Source organism: Elaeis guineensis, chromosome 3 (genome assembly GCF_000442705.2).
Source record: "Elaeis guineensis isolate ETL-2024a chromosome 3, EG11, whole genome shotgun sequence".
NCBI classification, from domain to species: domain Eukaryota; kingdom Viridiplantae; phylum Streptophyta; class Magnoliopsida; order Arecales; family Arecaceae; genus Elaeis; species Elaeis guineensis.
This window is the reverse complement of record NC_025995.2, coordinates 113,141,845-113,163,083: the sequence shown is the minus strand read 5'-3', so window position 1 is coordinate 113,163,083 and position 21,239 is coordinate 113,141,845. Positions and strand designations below refer to the sequence as shown.

General features: G+C 37.9%; 2 protein-coding genes across 2 annotated transcripts; one reads left to right on the top strand and one right to left on the bottom strand.

Moving 5' to 3' along the window:
* LOC105040811 (ras-related protein Rab7) lies at window positions 1-5,986 on the top strand. The gene is made up of 7 exons (XM_010917507.4): window positions 1-193; window positions 346-372; window positions 472-571; window positions 4,746-4,892; window positions 5,003-5,083; window positions 5,202-5,347; window positions 5,624-5,986. Exons 1-7 carry the CDS (start codon window positions 141-143, stop codon window positions 5,691-5,693), a joined length of 624 nt encoding a protein of 207 aa, XP_010915809.1. The 5' UTR covers window positions 1-140; the 3' UTR covers window positions 5,694-5,986.
* Window positions 5,987-7,510: 1,524 nt separating this feature from the next.
* Window positions 7,511-20,870, bottom strand: LOC105040812 (subtilisin-like protease SBT6.1). The gene is made up of 10 exons (XM_010917508.3): window positions 20,133-20,870; window positions 18,708-18,836; window positions 18,201-18,353; window positions 16,158-16,274; window positions 11,707-11,891; window positions 10,717-10,980; window positions 9,558-10,629; window positions 8,781-9,305; window positions 8,037-8,097; window positions 7,511-7,946 (listed from the first exon to the last, which is right to left on the bottom strand). The coding sequence occupies exons 1-10, from the start codon at window positions 20,688-20,690 to the stop codon at window positions 7,855-7,857; spliced, it is 3,156 nt and encodes a 1,051-aa protein (XP_010915810.1). The 5' UTR covers window positions 20,691-20,870; the 3' UTR covers window positions 7,511-7,854.
* Between the last annotated feature and the right edge of the window lie 369 nt (window positions 20,871-21,239).

Below are 21,239 nucleotides of genomic sequence, written 5' to 3'. Positions count from 1 at the left end.
AGAATATTCCCTTTCCGCTACCCCTCTCTCTCGATTGAGGAATTTTTCCAGGGCTCGATCTCGTTTACCGGTAGGGAAAGAAAGCGTAGATCGTTCGGGCTCCAAGCTTTTGAATCCCCCTCCCTTCTCAGTTCGAATCCATGGCGTCCCGAAGGCGAATGCTTCTCAAAGTCATCATTCTCGGAGACAGCGGGTGAGCTCCCTACTCCAATCTTTCTCTCGATTCGAGTTCATTTTATCTTTCTTTCTTTTTTTGATGGCAATTTTATCTTTCTTTGTTTGTTTTTGATTTATCTTCGCCTTTGCTAATTCTTGATTCTGACTTGTTTCTGTAAATTCTGGTAGGGTTGGGAAGACGTCTCTGATGAATCAGTAATCTCGAATGCTTTAAACTTCTTTCGCAAGTATATGTTTCTTTGATGCATCTTCGGTGTCGCGATGGGTGATTTGGTTCTATTGATAACCTTTTAGGTATGTGAACAAGAAGTTTAGTACTCAGTATAAAGCGACTATTGGAGCTGATTTTTTGACAAAAGAAGTCCAGTTTGAGGACAGGCTATTCACATTACAGGTGAGTTTCGGTATGCTAGGGGTCGTTCAGTTTCTTTTGTCCGAACAAATTTGATACTTCTTGTGTTTGCAATATGGGATTTGGCATGGAATCACAAGATTGCAAGTTAGATTATTTAGATGGATTTATGATAGGTGCCTGTGATATGTTTTATCAATGGTATTGATAATAGATGTTTTAGGAGTTCCTGAAATTTCCTTTTCTTGTAACAAATTCAATGTTTCTAGGATTATGCCTGCAACAAACTAATGTACTAAATGATCTAGTGCAACTTTAGCCTAGTCTTTTTTTTTTTTTTTTCTGAACATGTCATACTTTGAGCTGATTCTGCCATTTACTTTATGATATATGCTGTATATGCAGGCTATGCTTGTCTTGACAAAGCACCTGTTAGCAGCAATTTACCTGTCATTATGCCTGATTATTTTTGTTGTCTTATGCAAAATTTAGTCGTAGGGATAAATGTGTTGTTCAAAAGAAAGGAGAGACACCATCCTGTACTGGTATGTTCATTGCTACTTTGTTGAGGGGCGTGCTGTGAAAATTTGTCCCAGGTTAATCAAATCATTTTTTTGACAATGATATGCCCTTAAAGTGATAGAATGAGACTTTAAAAAGTGATGTTCATTATTTTCTTATTAAGAACACGATGCTGGTTGTTTCATTAGTGCCAAGTCATTTAGCATTAAGAATCATAAAAGGACTTATTTTAAGCCACACTGAACTCATCGCTAATGAAGGAGGATGGAGCCAACTTTATACAGATACCACGTGTCCTTTCTAGTATATATTCAGAAAGCCAAAATATTGTGAGGTAACATAATTTCTCTTATGCTTTCTTACCCTATTCATCTAGAAGATTTAAAACTTAATTTGTTGTCTAAGTGCAAAAAATATGGCGGCGGACTGCTTGTTCCCTAGATAGGAGTTTGAGGGATTTGACATTTTATAGAAATACAAAGGTAATGCCTTTTTAGCACAGAGAGGTATTTAAGGAACCTGCCAGACGAGGTCATCAACATTTTATCCCTGAAAGGTTGATTTTGAGTAGTTGGTTGGTTGAAGAAAAGAATGCTGTGAAATCATAGAACTTCATGAAGATGCATTGACTCTTGGCATCTGAAAGGAATTCTTGAGGACTAAAGCACTTACAGTAGATAATTTAGTGGGAAAGCATGATGCGAAGCATTAGCTGCTCTAATTACCTGCCTAGTGATGCACTAGTTTATTTTTTTAGGATCAAGCTGCAACTGCTACTACAGATATCTGCTTTATACCGATCTCGTATCTTTTGATAGTTTATCTATCCGGTGGTGTGAGCGGAATGTACCTTTATTCTTGTGGTTGGAAATAATTTTGCTGTCATTTGTTGCATAATTTGTATTTACATGGATAAAACTAGACAGGGTTTCTCTTTTCTGTCCCTTAAGAGATTGAAGGCTTATGTGTGATTGATTTTCGACTTGTTTTTTTATGCAAGTATCATGATTCATGTCATCTGTTTAGGATATGGTCAATAAACAATGAAGATTTGATCGGCATGTCCCATACTTCCATCTAGGAAATTTTAAGTCAATAGGATGGATAAAAAAAATTCAAACTTCTGGAGAAATTCAAAGTGAATAGCTTTTGATAATTAAGTGCAACATTTTCTAGAAGGCCCAGGATGCTCTCTCCTTCTCTCTCTCTCAGCTTATCCCCTGTCAAGGGAAAAAGAATGAAGTACCTGTATCTCTAGGATGATAAAGAAAGTTCGATTGAGAACTAACAACATGGTATACAATGTTGAAAATGGGCAGCAATTGTCAGAATTTTGCATATACCCATTTTTCATTACATGTCAATCTTTAAAGTTAAGAAGTGACAGGATTTGAGATATAACGTTTAGCTTTATTGATAAGCTGAGATATGGCTATCCACCTTTGGCCTTTCGAACTTTAATGGTCAGTTTGATGGTGGATCTTTTGGTAATTTAGCCCCTCAGTCATTTGAGTGGTTGAACTATACTAGATATGTTTTGTTAGCAGTACTTGTTTGATTGGAGGGGCTTATTGGAATAAAAACTAAGCATAGGAAGTGATGCAGTGAAGGAGGTGTGAACAATTGCTATGTCTTTGAAGGGGCTTCTCAGATACTTGAAGGAAGAATCACTAAGTAGCGACTAGTGAGGACGTTGAAAAGATGATCCCTACCCGCTATGTCCTTTACCATATCTGGTTGTCTAGGAATAGCTGTGTCATGGAGGGAAGGATCGGAGTCCCCTTCTGAACTTCGTGAGTTTTTGAGAAACAGCTAGTAAAATGGGAAAAAGAGCTCCTTTTTGAAAGTGGAAAACTAAAGCACTCCATATCATTTGAGTTCTTGACCACTTGCCTCAGTTTAAGCAAGAACTCTTTTTTGTAATGTTTTGAACCATTGAGGTGATTTGAGAAGTTTTTAATCTTAACTAAATAACTATATACAGAAAGCAAGATGAGAGAAGAGGAGTCAGCGTGTCATTGTAAGCTTCCATATATCTGCTTTATTTGGCCATATCTCACATGAGTATTGAAGTTCAACCCCTTTCCGTCCTTTAGAGACTCTTATAGGAAAACGAGCAAAAGCAACCAAATCCTTACCCCACCAGCATTACCACCTTTGGGCTGACTGGCTTGAGAAGAGTTGGGGTAGATCTGGAAACACTTGCATGGAAGCAATGCTGATGGTCAAAGGTGCCTCTAGTGATGTGGATGTGGTGGGCCTATATAGGGATGATTTGCAAAATTTAATCTACAAAACAGATCCATGATCATGATTGATGGGATTTGCTGGTTATGAATCTGGTTGAAATTCAGTTTGTGTTTTTTTGTTGATCATTCACTACTTTATTTGCTGAGTTAATCTACAATTATTAATTGGAATATTAATTGGAATCTTGTTTATATGAATGAAAATGTAGGTCTTCATATCACTTTCAGAAGGAATATTTACAACGTCACATTTACAAGTCATAGTTGTAAACAAATGAGTTTTTTTTGGTGTTTGTTATGATATTCATAATGATATGCTTTTCTAACCTCTTAGATGTTCAATTTATTTGCTCAGGATTTAAAATTTGGTTTTGGATTGTGTTTAAGTCCAAGCCTAAAATAGACCCAAAAGAAATTTAGAATGAAACATAAGACCTTTCTAATATATACACTGACACATCAGATTACGGTTTGATTGGAGGAATTTGAAATCATGAATTAAGTAATTGGAAGTTGAACCTGATAGGTATGCTTGGCTTTATGATATGAAATAGTTTTGATGAAGGAATTAAGTAAAAGATGAGATCTATTCTTTAAGATAGATGGTTTGATGATACCATGATTATTAGATTGAAATATCCTTGAGATTGATGACCTAATCTAAACTGGGAGCTATTAAGTTTAGAGAGGAAAGAGGTTGATCAGATATAATTTGAAAATATTATTAATTTTATTTCTCTAAAGATCAAACTTACCATACATATGTAGGCGATTGTTGCCATGCTTTGCATTTTAGGAAATTCAAACATGAAAGATTCAAAAAAAGCACAAAAAGCTGAACTTTTAATGGTGTTTGCTGCACCTTCATGAACCATCTAGTTCGAGGCATAATCATACTAGGTTGGAACCAGTACGAAAACATGATTTAGTACAGATCCTGTACTTAGACATACTGAGGTGAACCACAATGCATACTGACCTGTACTGCCTAGTTTCAGGTAGTACAGTGATAAAAAGTGAGAAAAATGACTCGAGAGTTGTCTCAGTATAGGGTGTGTACCATTTTATACCGACTTATGCCATATTGAACCGGCCGGTGGCATACTGGCGTGGTACATGGCACCGAGATTGCAGACCTTGCTTTTAACTCATATACTAGACAACATAAAAAAACAACAATTCAGGAGAGCGAAATCGTTTCGTTGGCTGGTTAACATAACATGGAGTATGGACCATAGCCACTGTGGATTAAATTGTTGGCAGAGGTTGTGGCCCCAAGAGCTTGAGTATACATCAAAAGTTCATGAGGAGGTCTAGTCTTTATGGCCTCAGTCCTATGGTTTCTCTTACAGAAAATTGTATTTACATTTTCATCTCACCCTTGTGTTGGTGGATAGCCTCCTTTCTTTAGACTCATGTTCGTTGTTGCTGCATTTATTCCCCAGATATGGGATACCGCAGGGCAAGAAAGATTTCAGAGTCTTGGTGTCGCCTTTTATCGTGGAGCTGATTGCTGTGTTCTTGTGTATGATGTTAATGTGATGAAATCATTTGATAACCTGAACAATTGGCGTGAAGAATTTTTGATTCAGGTAAGTGACCTTTGATCAAACATGACTTCAAAGTATTACACACACACACCAGGAAAAAAAAAAAAACCTTTAGAGTTGGTTAACTTCTATGTTGATTGTCTGACATGCAGGCTAGCCCGTCTGACCCAGAAAATTTCCCATTTGTAGTGTTGGGAAACAAGATAGATGTTGATGGTGGCAATAGCCGAGTGGTAAGATTGTTTTCTTCTCCATAATTATAGCCAACTAGCAGTATCATTACTTCCGTTACCAGTTTTTGATATAATTATATTAATTTGGTGGAGTTATTTTTCTCTCTGTGTTCCCCAGGTTTCTGAGAAGAAAGCAAGGGCATGGTGTGCATCAAAAGGGAACATCCCCTACTTTGAGACATCTGCTAAAGAAGGATCTAATGTGGATGCTGCTTTTGAGTGTATAGCCAAGAATGCCCTCAAGAATGAACCTGAGGAAGAGCTGTGAGTACCTCTGTAGGCCAACTATTTAACATCTGACTTTGAAAGTGATAATTTTTCAAACCTAGACCTGAGGTTCAAGTTTGAAAATACCTATGGACTGGATTGGGAAAGTATCTTCATAGGTATCTTGATTGCAATCAGGTTGTTCTGAGGTGATATGGGTCATTTGAAGTTCTTAGTTTACCCAAGCAATCCTGTATCTAATTTAAAACGTTTTCTTTTGCGCCATTTTTTCCAAGTTAGAGGATTGACTGAGACTTTCTTTTGCTAATGAAGGTATCTTCCTGAGACCATTGATGTGGCGGGTGGTGGACGTCAGCAACGATCATCAGGCTGTGAATGCTAGATAAATGACAGGCAGCTGGAGTTTATTCTTCCAATTTATTTTGTAGTCAAAATGTCATATAATAATTCTGTGAAAGCTCATTGCTCCTTGTAATCTCTATCATGTCATTGGGAGGGGATTGGTACTATTTGGTCTTAATAGGTTATTCTTCCTCCTATATTTTCTTCATCAGCATTGTCTCGCTGATGGATTAATTTGTTTCTGCGTTTAAGGACTTGAAGAGTTTGTGCTATTTTCTGTGGATGTTCCATACGGTAGTTTCTTAGCATCTATTCTACAATCCATTGCAGAGAGATATTTGAATTTGTTGCTTGATGCCTGGAGGGATTCTTGCAGCTTTGATTTTCTGCATGTCCGTTTTGTGGTGATTTTGTAATTTGTCCTTGCTAAGAAACTTCTTTGGGGACAGCAGGTCGCCTCGTGGCTTGCAAGGTGATCTACCATGAGGCAGAGGTTCTGGTGTTATGGAGCCGGTTGTTATCAGTGTCAACCTGTGATTTGTGGACTTCCTGGGGGATCCGGTCTAGGCATCAATGCTGGGTCCTAGGATTTTTCAGAAGCTTCTCCAGTCCGCCCTACTTTATTGCTTAGTTCCCTAACATTTTTGTTCACATGCGTGTGTTGCATTTGTGTGCTGCGATGCACATCCAGTCCAGAGTTTTTTGCTAGGCGATGGGATACCTCTAGAACATGTTGGAATAGTCTGTTTTCCTTTGTGGATTTGTTTGGTTTATGGAATTTTTTTTTTCTTATTTGGATATTATTTTTAAAAAGTTAATATTTGTGTATATGATGTTTGACAAAATGATTTTTGCACTGTTTGATTAGTCTTGAAAGAATGATATATTTGGTTGACCATCTATTTTTTTTAAAAAATTATATAAAATATCTATTATATTTTTAATAAAAAAGTCTCAACCGGTTATATTTAAAATTTTATGGATAATTTTGTGATAAATAATTATCTTAATTTTTAGTTGATGAGAAAGTGGTTTTTCTATATCTTGCATGGATTTTGCTCTCTTATAAAATATAAAATCTCATTTTCATAAGAAAGTTATTTTTCATCCCTGTTTTGAAAACTCCAATTAAATATGAGGTATTTATTATTTTTCACTGGCTATATTTTCCTCCTCAAACGAGTCCTTTTTTTAAGTCTTCCAAGGAGCTTCTACGGTGAAAGTAAAAATGATGTTTCGGGTTCAAAGGCATTAGGTTCCCTCCATGTTTATATAGAGACGAGAGCTGCACCCCCGCAAGCAAAGAATATTTGGAAATACATGCTTCCAGGTTGGTGGTGATGGCTGGGTCTAGCTTTACCGGGGCAGGGGGGGCTGGGAGAGATGGAAACTTGTGTTCAAGATGGTTTCGAAGGAATGGTTGGTAGGTACTATAGAATGACATGAAGAAGATGATAATGATATCTACGATGAAAATGAAAATAATAACAAAAGGATATTGATTGGAGCGCTCAACAAAAGGAAAATCAATCCGGCAGACAAAAGAAAAAAAAATTGCCGGATCATAATCCTGAACTAGCATCCAAGCAGCTGTATAATTTTTTTCTAATATAGCAAATGAAGGTTCCTGTCAATTGTTGAATAAGGTAGTTCAAGGAAACAATTGATACACATTTTCATGTTTATGAATTATGACTTCTTTTTTTTTTTCCACCGCAAGTTTATGTTGCTTCTTGGTGCATGATTTCTGTATAAATTAATGGCACTGGAGATGGCATCTAAAAATTTCATTATCGAAGCAATAGGAAATAGAAATTGCGAGGATGTCTCTTGAATCGATTGGTGACCTCATAAAAATTCAGGTTAAGGCTAAAAAGCCAATAATTGATTGTGATTGATAGCACTAGCAGTTCCTAACACAACAAAATTAATGGATGATAATACAACATTGGGGCATTTTGACAACCATCCGGAGTCTGATCTCAAGGCAGCCGAAGGGCTATCATGCTCCCTTCTGGGTCAAGAGCATCAGATTCTGGACCCCACAAATCTATGACTGATACATTAGGCTACTTCTCAAGTCCTCAAATGCAACTGTCATAGGTACATGAAATCTCCTGTTAAATTGATCTAAAGGTAACCTATATGACCATGGCACAGCCAGAAATATAGTCCATTGAAAACTATAACAGTTGGTGCAGCTAAACTAGGTTTGAAACTCGACCTGATCCCGACCCTCTCCTTCGCCGTCGTCGCTTCTGCCGCATACGCCAGCTCAGGCATAACAGAAGACCTGAGAATCAACCGATGAAATCAATAGGCCACAGTGTGAAAAATATCAGCAATTTACAATTAATTGTTGATTCTCTATGGTTGTACTTACCAGTCACAGCAACGAACAAAGGTACGACCCATTGACTTGCCATTAACATGGGTATGTCAACCTGCAGACAGTATCAAATCAGTTATCAGGTAAATAATCAGCAGCAAACAAGTGATGAAAGATAAATCAAATGCTTGGCTGGCTGATATGACTTTAATGCTCAATGATCTGAAGTTCCATTGTGGATATTGTTATTTTCATAAAGGAGAATATCTTGTGAATGAGAGATAAAAGCCCGAAAGCATAAATTTATTTGAGTTTCCCTTCTCTTTTCTGTTTTCTCTGTTAATTGGTAGCACCAATGACATAACCAAAAATAATAATAATAATAACAAGATTTGTCAGTAGTTCATCACAATTTATTAGCTTCCAATGGTTGGTCACTTACGGTCAGGTGATACTTGAAAAGGATCTAGTTCACTCGAATAGATTTGTTTATAACAACATAGGGACAGGATGGCCAATGGCTATGATTCCTTGGACTGCATACTACCAATCAATACATTCTTTTATTTCATATGAGTGAAAAATAAAATTATAGTAAGAAGCGATTCATATGGACTTCAAGAAGAATCATGGTAATCTAATTTGCATCCAGAATATTAAAGTTTTCTTCAAGTTTTCCCGTACTATATTGTATAGATGCATAATGTAGTGAACATATACCAGTAAACTTCATGAATAAAAATACTAGTCTGTCTGATATTCTAAATAAAGATCAGGAAGGGAGCCTTATGTTCATACCTCATCATGGTTGAGCAGACCCAAGAAATCCACGCTATTGTGAAACTTGTTTCTACCAATGGCTCCAGAATTATTTCCTCCATCAATCTGTATTGTAACTTCATCTGATCTTAGATTGGATCCCATCATTGTGATGTTCAAATCATTAACCAGCTCAATGGTAGGATATCCTGGTAGTTTTCTGTTCCTGCCAATGAGTTGACCATAACCTTTTGTCCCCCAAACCTCAAACCTAGAGTCGTGGTGGCAGATCAACTCTTTGCCCACTACTGCAGAATATGACGAAAAGTTTACATCAGTTCTACGGGATGGTAACTGGCTACCATCCTCATGCAGCGGGACCTTGGTTTTTGCCGGGTCTGCGAAAAGCACTGGATCTTTAACATTCTTGTTGGTGAAGTCCAGTATCTTCCTCAGAAGCCAATAGCAGTTTGTTACCATGTGACTACTGTCAAGGCAGTTGGAATCCCCATAGACTGCGATTCGACCCCTACCAATCTCCACTAGGCCAAGAATTGAAGAGAGCTGCATCCATAGAATGAAAGAGAATATATGAGAGAAAATAGCCATAGAATATCATGGACTATTGTAGGCATTTGTCTTCTGATTGACTAATTTCCCGATCCACCAACACACCCACCCAATCTAAACTCTTATTTTTCCATCATTTACCCAGTCAAACAGTAAGAAGATCCTCAGAGAAACATTCATGTGTTCAATATTACAGAAAAAAGATTTATACTATTGGATTACATAAAAGAAGCCGAGACTACGAACCTTGGTCATCCCAGAAGTCTGCAGTATGTTCTGCATAGCACCACTTTCTGAGTTGTCCTGAAATTCAAAACTATGTACATAACCACCCCCTGGAAATTTCACTATATCAGTTCCAGAGGCATAATGACTCTGCTCACCGTTGATCGAGAAATCACCATTTAAAATTTTATCCCCAAAGGCAATACCAAATGGGGTCAAGAGCTCATTAAGCGCAGGGATATTTGCACCTCCAGTAACTGGAGTCCACCAACTCCGCGTGTTATCATCAAAAAATCTCATCTTCACCATCGAATCTACATTGTACCATTCAGCAAAAACAGCAAGTCCCAGCCCTCCATTAATAACATCATCTCTAAGTTTCTCAATTTCCTCTCTGAAATATTCCTCTTCAAGATCCACCATGAGCAAGGTTCCATAATGTCTAGCATCAAAACATGTAAAGGGTGATCCAAGTGTCTCAACATAGTACCCTGCATCCCGTAGCATGTTGTACATGATGTGGAAATTTGTGTGCAGGTGATCACCATGCCAATCAAGAATGTCATTACGAACATCCAGAGAATCTCTTGGAATATATCCAGGTGGGTATTTTATGTTGTGAAATTGGTCCCATAGAATTCTCTTTGATCTAGGTGGGGTTGGAACCACTTTTAGTTTCAAGTAAAGCACACATGTACTACTTTGTGCGCTTTTTTCTCCACGAGATGGTGGACTGTATACTTTAAGTGTCACATTACCCTCAATCAGACCTGAGAATTGGGCACCTTCTTCCTTGACCTGCATGTGAAGCGCAAGGTGACCAGTCCAAGGCCAGATGACATCTGAGTATGTGAAGTAAATGCTGAGCAGATTGCCAACCTCATCAAAAGGCTGCCATATAGGCGGGCTCTCAACATAACCAATCACACCCATGCCATTAAGGATTGTAGCATTGAAGATGACAGGCATGGCCCCAGCATATAAAGGTTGGCGACAAAAAGGCCAGGAGTAGGGACAATCTGTATAGTCAAGAACACTCGGGAAAATGCTAGCTCGGGGTTGATAGCTTTTCAGGATTTCATAAGACTCCCAGCTGGAGGAAAAAAAATGACACTGCAGCATTATGATAACCATTGATGCAATTATATTTCGAGGAGACACCTAAAAATTTAGAACTTACAGATTGAGTCTGCCTGCACCTTGCTCATACATATTAGAACCAGAAAGCTTCCTGGCACCCTCAACTAGAGCTTGCTTCATGCTTGCAGGATTCAGAAGATCTTTCCGGTTTTTTTCTGGGATAACACTTACAAGCAAGCATACCACACCAGCAACCACTGGACTTGCAACACTGGTGCCTGAGAGGCTTTTGCAACCTGTGCTGATCTTGGATCCCATTATTTCACGACCATATGCAACCACATCTGGTTTCACACGGCCATATCTGTCCAGACACACAGCAAACATGAATGCTCTTCCTCAATGATATGCATGAACACATCACTGAAGCTAGGAAAAACAACATATATGTGTTCGTGCCAATATTTTTGTTTGGGCAGGGCCAGCAATAATTTGAACACTTCCCAAATGTTAATAATTGTACTGAGAAATCTTTTTCACATATATATAGATGAAAGGAGATTCCAAGGCACTCCTAGATGATGAAGCTACATCATATATAGGCATGTTTTAGTTGTATATCATAAAATGCAGAATGTGTGGGAGGCAGAAAAAATGTTGGAAAAACTCTGCAGAAAATTTATGGTGCTATTTCATAATTACATCTGCTCAGAGCAAGGCTTCAGCCCTTTTCTACCAAGTCTTAGAACATCAGGTCAATATATGATACAAGTACAACTATAGCAGAAATTCAACATCGTACATATTGTACATCACAGAAACAAAGGGAATCTAGGGAAGGATAGGAAACTTTGATGTCAACTTCTAATCGTTGGAACCCAGTGCATAATAATGGCAGAAAAATATATAAAGTAAATAAAGCATACGGTGTGCCGATAAGTCAGTTGATTTAACAAGAAACGAGACTTTTTATATGAGATTTATTAAGGAAAATGTTTAAAGCCAATATCACGAATGTTTGGATTTCATATAAGTCAAGCAAAACATGGACATCAAAAAATAAATTTCTAGAAATGCATAAAAAGCTCACCCATGCGGAATCTCCCATGTACTCATGCCACGTGAGGAGAAAGAAGCAATATGATCATTGTAATCAATACCACCAACTCCAATAACGTCACTCTGGTCCGCTGGATTATTTAGTGTGCCATACAAAGGTCCATCATTTCCAATAGCTGACACCATAATAATATTATTTGCTGTGAGCTCCCAAACCTGATTACCAGTCAATGACATTGATAATTTGAGCATTGCTTCACACAATGAATGAGTTAACCAAAAAAAACAAAAAAACAAAAAAAAAAAAATTGTTTCTTAACACAAGTTGGGACTTAATAACTAGAATTTATGCTTACGAAAACTACCTTAAGAATTTAAAGACGAGTTGCTCACAGCAGGTTCCACTGCAATGCCTATTTGTACCCTAGAGTTACAGCAACATACAATACCGACTTGGTGAAGGCATTGTAAATGACTTCAAATTAACTCCAACACATGAATGGTTCTATCAAGACTATGAAAGCCTGTATAATTGTCACTATAGTAAAGAGCATTCATAATTTTCTCGGGCTGTGAGGTTACAAATTAAAATATTTCAAATTTATAAGAAATGATGTGTTAATCAAGTTTATAGTCATGAACTGATGGATGCATGAAAATATGAATGCACAAATGAAAAGGTAGAAACATAATGTTCATTATGACAATGTCACTAGGTAAAAAACAGCATTTGAAAAGGATTTAAATGAAAATACTAACCAGCATGACAAATTAACGTAGCATGAGTGAGAGGGTCCTGATCGATGTTTAATTATATCAACAAAGGTTCCTCAAAGGAAAAGCTAGCTTAAGAAGTACTAGACTTGGTTTCAAGTGTCAGCTGAGCAACTAACAAAATACAAGTCAAAGTTACTTCATTGCAAATCCAACAGGCAAAATCACACTAGCCCAGATGATGACTATGTGTCTACCTAAGCTAAAAATATGCATATGCATACAAGCAAGTTCAGAGATGCTGGTCATTTAAGTCATCATGGACAGAGTCATGGGTGACTGGTTTTATGTGATAGTTTGTTTTGTGATTTGTCGTGGTCCAGTCATATTTTCTGCTAATGAATATTGATAGGTTATTTCTTACATCCCTCATCTAGGTCTCAGTGTCCACCCTTCATTTAATTTTTTTAACATTTCTTGTGATCAAGGCAATGTTCTACTAATTAGCACAGTTTGATTCTTTTCACAGCTCTCATTTAAGGCCTGTTTAGCATCACTAGCAGTTTCCAGTTTTCATTTGTTTGTGAAAACCTGAAAACTGAGGCAAAATGCTTGTTTAGTTACCCTGTTTCACTTTTTGTTTTTTAAAAGCTCTTTCCAAGTTTCCAAAGAATATGAAAGCTCTCAGAACTAGTTTTCACTTTTTTTTTTTTAAACAGAAACCACCCATAGCTACCACAGCCGCATTTGTCACCACCACCATCACACCCACTGGCCTCCCACCACCACCCACTGCAGCCCATTGGCTGCTACTAGCCACCAACTTTGGCTGTTAGCTACCACCATTGCCGGCCATCACTGCCACCATCACTCGCTAGCCATCACCGCCGCTGCTGGTAGCGCTATTGCCGCCACAATCCAAATGACTACCAAACAAGCTATGAGTTTCAGCTTTGGAAAAAAAAAAGGAAAGAAACTGGATTTGGCTTTCATGAAAATTGAAAACTAGAATTGATGCCAAATGGAATCTTAGGTATCTAGGGTCTACTCTGCTGATTCAAACCCATTAACATAATTGCGTTTTGCTTCTTACTGAGTTATATATGCCTTTCACAGCAAATGAATAAACCAACAATTAATTACCATGATCTTGATCAATGCCTACTGCAACACTCTCTCGTTACCTATTACTACACTTCCCTAGATATGCCACACATATCTACCTCAACAACCTCAAAGACCTTATCTTTGCCATGATCTTGTACATTAACTACTTCTATTCCTAACCAAGAAATTATTGCATCTCTGACTATTGTCAGTTTGTGGTATAAATTTTCTCAAGTCTTAGCATTGCATAGCAATCACTCAACAAGAGGGCAACTACATTATTCACCTGATTGACACTGCTAGATAAAATACCAAGTATCTTCTCTTACACCTCGATAATGAAGGTGCCACAAGTAAATGCTTGATAGCATCCCTTAGCCTTCAAGTTCATTGACAATGCTATATATCTTCAACACTAATACAGTAAGTACACACAACCAACTAATTTTTCACCTTTTCACTATAGCATTCCTACATAACTTAAATTTAGCATTCCAGCATGCTGTAGTATATAACACCGTATCATCTAGTTACTCTTGTATATGGCATATTTCATTATTAACAATAGTAAGGAGATGCAGATTTAAGGCCTGAGCATAGTATGGGTAATCTCCATGAAAATAATTTCATATGATATTTCTCCAACATAGAATTTCCATAGGATTGTCCATATACTTTTGTAAGATAATTATTTTCTTTTCCCCTTGTTGCCAACAAATTACACTGTGATTTGTCATCCCTTTTTTAGGTCATGAAGTCCACTAAATTAATGAGATTTTTAGATATATACCCTTACAAATATGATATATTTCACATTTACCCCTCGAAATCACTATTTGCATACATACTCTTCAATTCATCCTATTTTCTCAGCATTCTCATTTCTTTTTTTTTTTTTTTTTTGATAACAATGTTAGTAAGCAATTATGTTAAGAATAAGATGGCTCTATACACTTTTGCATTAATAACCCTGGAAAATTTAAATTAAATTAAATTAAACTTATATTATAAATATTTGCATAAACTTTTAGGGGTATAAATACAACAGGATAATATATTCATTCTATTCTTAAAATATTGCTTAGCAACACAATCAGCCAAAAATTTAACAAGAAGGGCAACATTGCAAAAACAAGATGAACTGATATATATGTGTGTGTGTGTGTGTAAATAATCATTTTTGAGAGGTCCATATGCAATAAGGCATATTTGCATGAGTACAAATGCAAAATACCCTAAATTAATTCATCATTTCATGCATCGATCCAATCAAGAATATCAAACCTACAAAAGGTGGGGTAATGTTATGGCAATTTCGGGACTGATATACTGGTTGCTCGACAGTCCAGCAAGGTATTATGTCATTTCATTCTAAGCCCATACTAACACAGCCAGAGCCGATGAGGGAGGGGAGAGGGAGGAAGGAAGAGAGAGAGAGGGGCCGAAAGAGGGAGGGAGGGAGAGAGAAGCCTTTTGAACCCCCACTCCTTTGACTACACAAGAACTAGGGCAGAGGAAAGGAGGCTCGAAAGCCCTCTCTCTCCTTCTCTCCGTCTCCCTCTGCCCCTCACCCCTCCTCCCTCTCCCTCCCTCATTTCCTCCCTCTCCCTCTCCCTCTCCCTATTTCCCCTAACTTGAAACAAGGGGCAGAACCATGCTAGTCCACCCCTAGTACAGCTTAGTAATGCCCTGAACTAGGCTGCCCAAGGTGGTGTAGCATTCCATGGGTGGGATCTGAAATAAATTCTAGATCTCAAAATAAATATGAATATGAGAGATCTTATATTCCTATGCCATTGATCTGCTTGTGAACAAATCATACTCTAGAAACCAATTTCTTTCATTAATCACCAACAATTAAATTTTATACCATATAAAAAAGGAGAGCAATTTAAATCCTTTTAGGCTTTCTAGAAATAGCTAAATTCATTGTTTCATAAACCCAACCTAACAACATAAACTCTTAAAGTTAACATAAGCCTAAAGCTGCACCCACAGACACTAATATTCCCCAAAATAAGATACCAAAGCCACTAGAAAAATATGCATAAAAATATAAAATTATGTTCAAAAATCACAAAAAAATAGAAAATGACTAACTTTCTTTATTAAGACACTTAATATTTGATAAAACAACAACTTAACTGAATTGGAACCCTGAAAATGTAATAACAAAATCTAAAGCTAATGTGAATATAAATCACCTAAAAAACAACCAAGAAAAGGTGATACACAAACATATAGAGATGCAGATATACTACCAAAGTCTTTTAAAGGTAGATCTTTCAAGCTCTTCACACAAACCTGAGATTGTTGCCAACATAATTATTTACCATAAAGAAATCAGAAAGTAAAAGGAAAACTGCAAGAGAAAAGTTGCAGATATTTTGCCAATTATAAAGCTAGTTATCAACTCAGAAGAAATGTTAATTAGCTGTCTTTTCACAATGACTAGCTTAGAAGAAACAAATAGTGAGATTTAGAAAAATCTGCAAACTTATAGAGGCTAAAAAAGGAGCATTTGGGACTCAATGGCAAAATTTATATAATACTAAAGTTCAGATGATTTGAAGAGAGGAAGAGGCTAGCATTCTAGGTTACATTGAAGAAGCTAATGCAAATATTATAGGTCACAATCATCTAGCAAAACCTTCAAAGTACCTTTTCCACAAATGGGAGATCCAGATAATCAGGCCCGCCAATACTTAAATTCAGCACATCCATATTGGTCGCAATAGCATAATTAAATGCATCAAGAAACCATGACGTGTAAGATACCTGCAACGAGGCTGAAGAAAGAATTCTCAAAATCATGCCAGAACATGTAAAAGCTGAAAGTTTCTGAGACATGATTGGAACACAAAATGCACGACACCAGTCACAAAACACTTAATAGGAAATGAAAGCAAAGAAAAATAAAACATAAAAATTTAGCAAGTGGCATGAAAAATTTATCACATATATCAGCATAACTTAACCACTTACAAATAAAGCATGATGCATGGAGGTAACACAATATAGAATTTCAACCTAATCCAATTTATCCATTTACCAAAGACAAGAAGTCACTGGATGGGAAGTCTACAAAAATTTCCCCATCTAAAAGAAATTTTATCCCATTAAGAACAGTATAGATTAGCTCTAGAACAAACAGGTTCTCTGTACAGGACCTTTATTCTTCCCCCATTTACTCTACTCCTTCCATGTTTTCAGGAACCTAACCTGATTGTATGACTTTGAAATGCATGATCAGCTAGGTAGTTCTTTCACCTTGCCAACTGTCCTTCAAGGTCATGGCAAGCTCTTCCTTCTCCAAAGCTTGCCTTAGCTAAAAATTTTGAACTTGAAGTTATTAAAGACTGATGACAGGATGAGAGGCAATCAAAGAACATTGTCAAACTTTGGTGGATAATACCTTGGTCTATGTATCCAAGCCATATAGATTGGGTTTGTCTTGTAGTTAAGTCCTGAGAAAATTTTGAGACGTATAACATCCCAGCTGTCAACAGTATTTTGATTTTGCACTAGGGCATAGCCAGCAACAAAAACAAAAACAAAAAAAGAAAGAAAGAAAAGAAGCCTCGGCAATACTTGCAACATATGTGCCACAAAATCTATGCTTCCAATATCAAAAAACTTGTGCTGTATATATTAAGATCAGAAGTCTTGGAAAAACTTAAACTTGGAACTTACCATACAAGTTGGTGGTGGTTATAATTTTTTTACAGCTATGAAATATAATAGGTTATCCAGTGAAGTGACCTAGTTTGATTACAGGTGCTTGCAACTGGTGCCATAATCATGATGTTGAATGTTTTGCTGATGGACAGATAAATTTCTTTGGGTGTCTTAAGATTTTTGGGATATTGCCTGTTTAGCCTGGACATTAGAGCTCTGACCTGCTTGCTGAAAAGAAATATCATAATTAAAATGATTTTGGTGCAGGGAGCATTTCCGTGGAGTCCTAGGTATGCAGTTTTCCCACCACAAAGAAAGACATGGTTCAATTATAGTATGAGTACTTCAAGCAAGAGTTACTGTGATATTATAGCATTCGCATGTCTTTTGCGACACGTCGTGACTGTAATTATATCTGCATGGAGTTCATGGACATACCAAAGTAATCGGCATTTGCAACATATAATAAATAAAGCAATTCAATCACAAAATTAAGAGGAAAGAGAAGATGATTGCTGATAACTGAGCAAAGAGACAGCAAGGATAGCAAGAGTTTGGCAAAGGATGGTTATGAATTTTAACATGGCAACAAAATGTTTTAATTCATTTACTTCATGAGAAGACTTGTTTATGTGAAGCATGCTTGCCACAGGTCTCGAATACAGGAGTTTTCAGGATGACTGCAACCACACGTACATGGTATAAAAGTAAAACAGGTATAAAGCAATTCAGCATTGGTAATAACAGTGCCTTTGCAACAACTGTGATGTCTACTTCCAAACAGTTGGATGACTTAACAGAAACCAAAAGGGGAACATGCCGTGATGATGAATCATCTATCAGTTTTTTCTTTGGAATTGCAGGCATTTCAACTTAACAGTTCAGTCAATATCAAAAGAAGCAGAAGAGAAAAATATGAGACCATAAAATAAAGATATTTAATGGATGTCGGATGAGAAGGAAAGCAGTATCATACAAATTAGTGTCATTTACACGCTGAATTTCGTGAGGCAAATTATTCATTACCTGAGCATCAGTGAATACTCGAAATGCATAGATTTCAGTGTCTGGAGCAAAACCCAGGCACTCTGCATCTTCGCCAGCAATAACACCTGCTACAAAGGTCCCATGCCCAAGATTGTCATTTAATGTATCCTCATTTGTCCAGTTAGTGCGCTCCTGGATAAGTTAGTGACGAAATTAACCTCATGTTCCAGTAAATTACCGACAAATAGCACTCTTATTCACTGAACACAAACACTGAAAGTTGACAAGATTTAGAATGGAAAACCATAAGTACTGTCTTTGCTTTTTGATGCATCAGAGATATGAAATTTCTGATAATCATAAGTTGTAAAGCAGAGCATTTGTGTTGAAGCTTGTGTCAGAAAAAGGCATATGAATAACTACTACATTAAGACTAGGTTGCATGATCCCAAGTTATGATGCAAAACAACCTAAGTATTGTTCATAAATTCAGAACTGTATGTTGCCCTCCTATGTAAACATGAATAAATTTAAAGAAAACTATACCTTGATATTACGAAAATGAGGGTGATTTGCTCGAATACCGGTGTCAAAAATTGCCATTCTAACTTTTGCACCAGTGAATCCCTGAGCCCAAAGTCTGTCAGCTCCAAAAAGAGATGTAACTTGGGATCTCTGTTAAAAGGATAATAACTGTCAAATAATTTCAGATCCAGAAAAAGCAGAATTGTGACAAACTATCAGAGAATCACTAAAATCCAGCGAACTAATTCAATTGGATGGTGCAGGGCTCCACCTGGACCAGTTCAAAAACAAAGAGCCCAACTATGCCATCTGGCTCTTTCCAAGTGATTGGAAAGTCCAGTCACTCAGATCACTGAATGGTCTACCCTGGAGGCATGCATATCATATGCCCACTAACTCAGAACCAAGACCCAAATTTTCCACAAGGCTGCCAACTGGCCAAGTTGGTGGAGTTTTGTGTGGATACAAGAGACCTAGGTTCCAACACACCCTCACTCTGATACTCAGGTGCTTCCACCTAGCCTAGCTCCAGAGTCAGAAAAGTAAAAAGAATCAAATTTTGTGCAAAGTCTTCGATTTTAGGGCTTTTCAAATAGAAACAAAATTGCCTTTTTTTCCTCTCCATCCTCAGATCAAGAAGAGAATACATTTAGGGGGCAGGGGGGTTTGGTTCATGATCAGAATAAGAATCAGAATGAATTGGAATGGGAATCAAAGAGGCCATATCCCCTTGAAGCATTTGGTTCATGGCTAGAATTGGAACCGGAAAGGAGATTTGAATGCTTAAGAGAGAGTCAGGATTAGGTTTTAGGAGAACTGAGCCCTTCCCATTCCGCTCCAAAAATGGAATCGGAATTAGAATGGGACTCCCCCCAACAAAACACCCCCTTAAGGATTTCGCGGCCAACCAAATAACCATCCATTCCTTTTCATGCTGGAATCTTCTGGATGCATGCTATCTTTAGCACCATCACTTATGAAAGCCCCACATCATTTGCCAGTAGTATCATATCTTTTTGTACCATATTGCATCTACCATTCTACATTCCACCATTAACTGTGCTGACCATCCAGCTTTATAACTTGTTGATTGACTGCCAGGGCAGATCTAATTGGCTAGAAATTCATTCAATACCTCCCTTTCTTTTCTTCTTTTCTCTTTCTTGTTTTCTTCGTTAACAATTTTTTCCTATGCAATTGCTGCTATTCACATACTCCTACTTCCTGTCCAACTCGACCAATTCATTCCTGAGAGGATAAAGTAGAACCAATGGAAAAGGATTATTTGTCATCGACACGTGAATAATTGCAGAGCTCATGGATCATGTATCAGATTCCAAGATTCATATTTTGATGCGTATTTCACCATTTAGAAATGAATTGCACAAGAGGACATGGCTAAATTACATCGAAAAAAACCGAAAGAAAGAAAGAAAGAAAGGGTACCTGCACCAAAAGCTTCCTTTTCCAGCAAATTGATGCATTGCTAAGCGGAGTATACGCCCGGTCTTCTTCCTCCTCGAACGACATCGATGTGAAAATTTTCCCAGGGCGTTTCTTGCACTCTAGAAAGGTTCCATCGTTCGGATTTTCCTCCGCAAACAAACTCCGAGAATAGCTCGAATCGACGAATACGTCCTTCACCCGCCCCAACGTCTCGAGCTCCTTGATCAAAGACATCCGATGCAAATCCTCTATCTCCAAGACCCCGAAATCTGTGGGGAATGACGCCGCCGGGTTCCTCCTCTCGATCCATCTCCACCCGTCCAATGATCCAAGAGTCTCCTCGAGGTAGGCCCAGTGGTCCTCCGCCTTCCTGTACTCCAGGAACCTCACCACGTAATTACGGGAGAGGGTTAGGGTTCCGTTCTTGGGGCCGAGGCGAGGAGAGGGGCCACTGGACGGATCGAAGAGCGGCGGCCGGGTGAGGGGGAGGGGGAATAGGACGAGAAGGAGAGCGAGAAGGGCGAGGGAACTAGGAAAGGCCCCGCCTTTGAGGGCCATTGGGGGTGGAGAGCGTGGAGATCACCTCAAGAAGCGGTTTTTGATGAGGCTTAGATAGGACTTTGGAGACGACACTCCATCCATTCGCCGCCGCGGCGATAGCCGTCTCAGGGCGAGAAAGATGATGAAAAAAATAGAAACGAAGGAGGACATAAACGGACAATCAAGTACGTGCTACAAATTCCTCACGGATCCAAGACTACATGTGAGTGCTAGGGTTCATGGATCCATCATCAGCATGTTTTCTCTGGAGGCGTTCTTCGTCAAGATTGCGAATATAGACGCATGTGTTTTGGTACAAGGTATTACCTCTCTCTCTCTCTCTCTCTCTCTACATATATATACACACACACACATATAATATATCCAGCAAATCTTTATTCTCTCAGCTATCTCCTAAATTAAGGCATGGTCCATTTTTCACTGGCCTGTGTTGGAAGTCACCTGCATAGTTCAAAACTTTTTTTTTTGTATGAGCAAACTTTCCTTTTTTTTTTCTTTTTTTTTCTTTGGAGGAGGGGGGTGATGAAAAATGAACCTGCTTCAAGG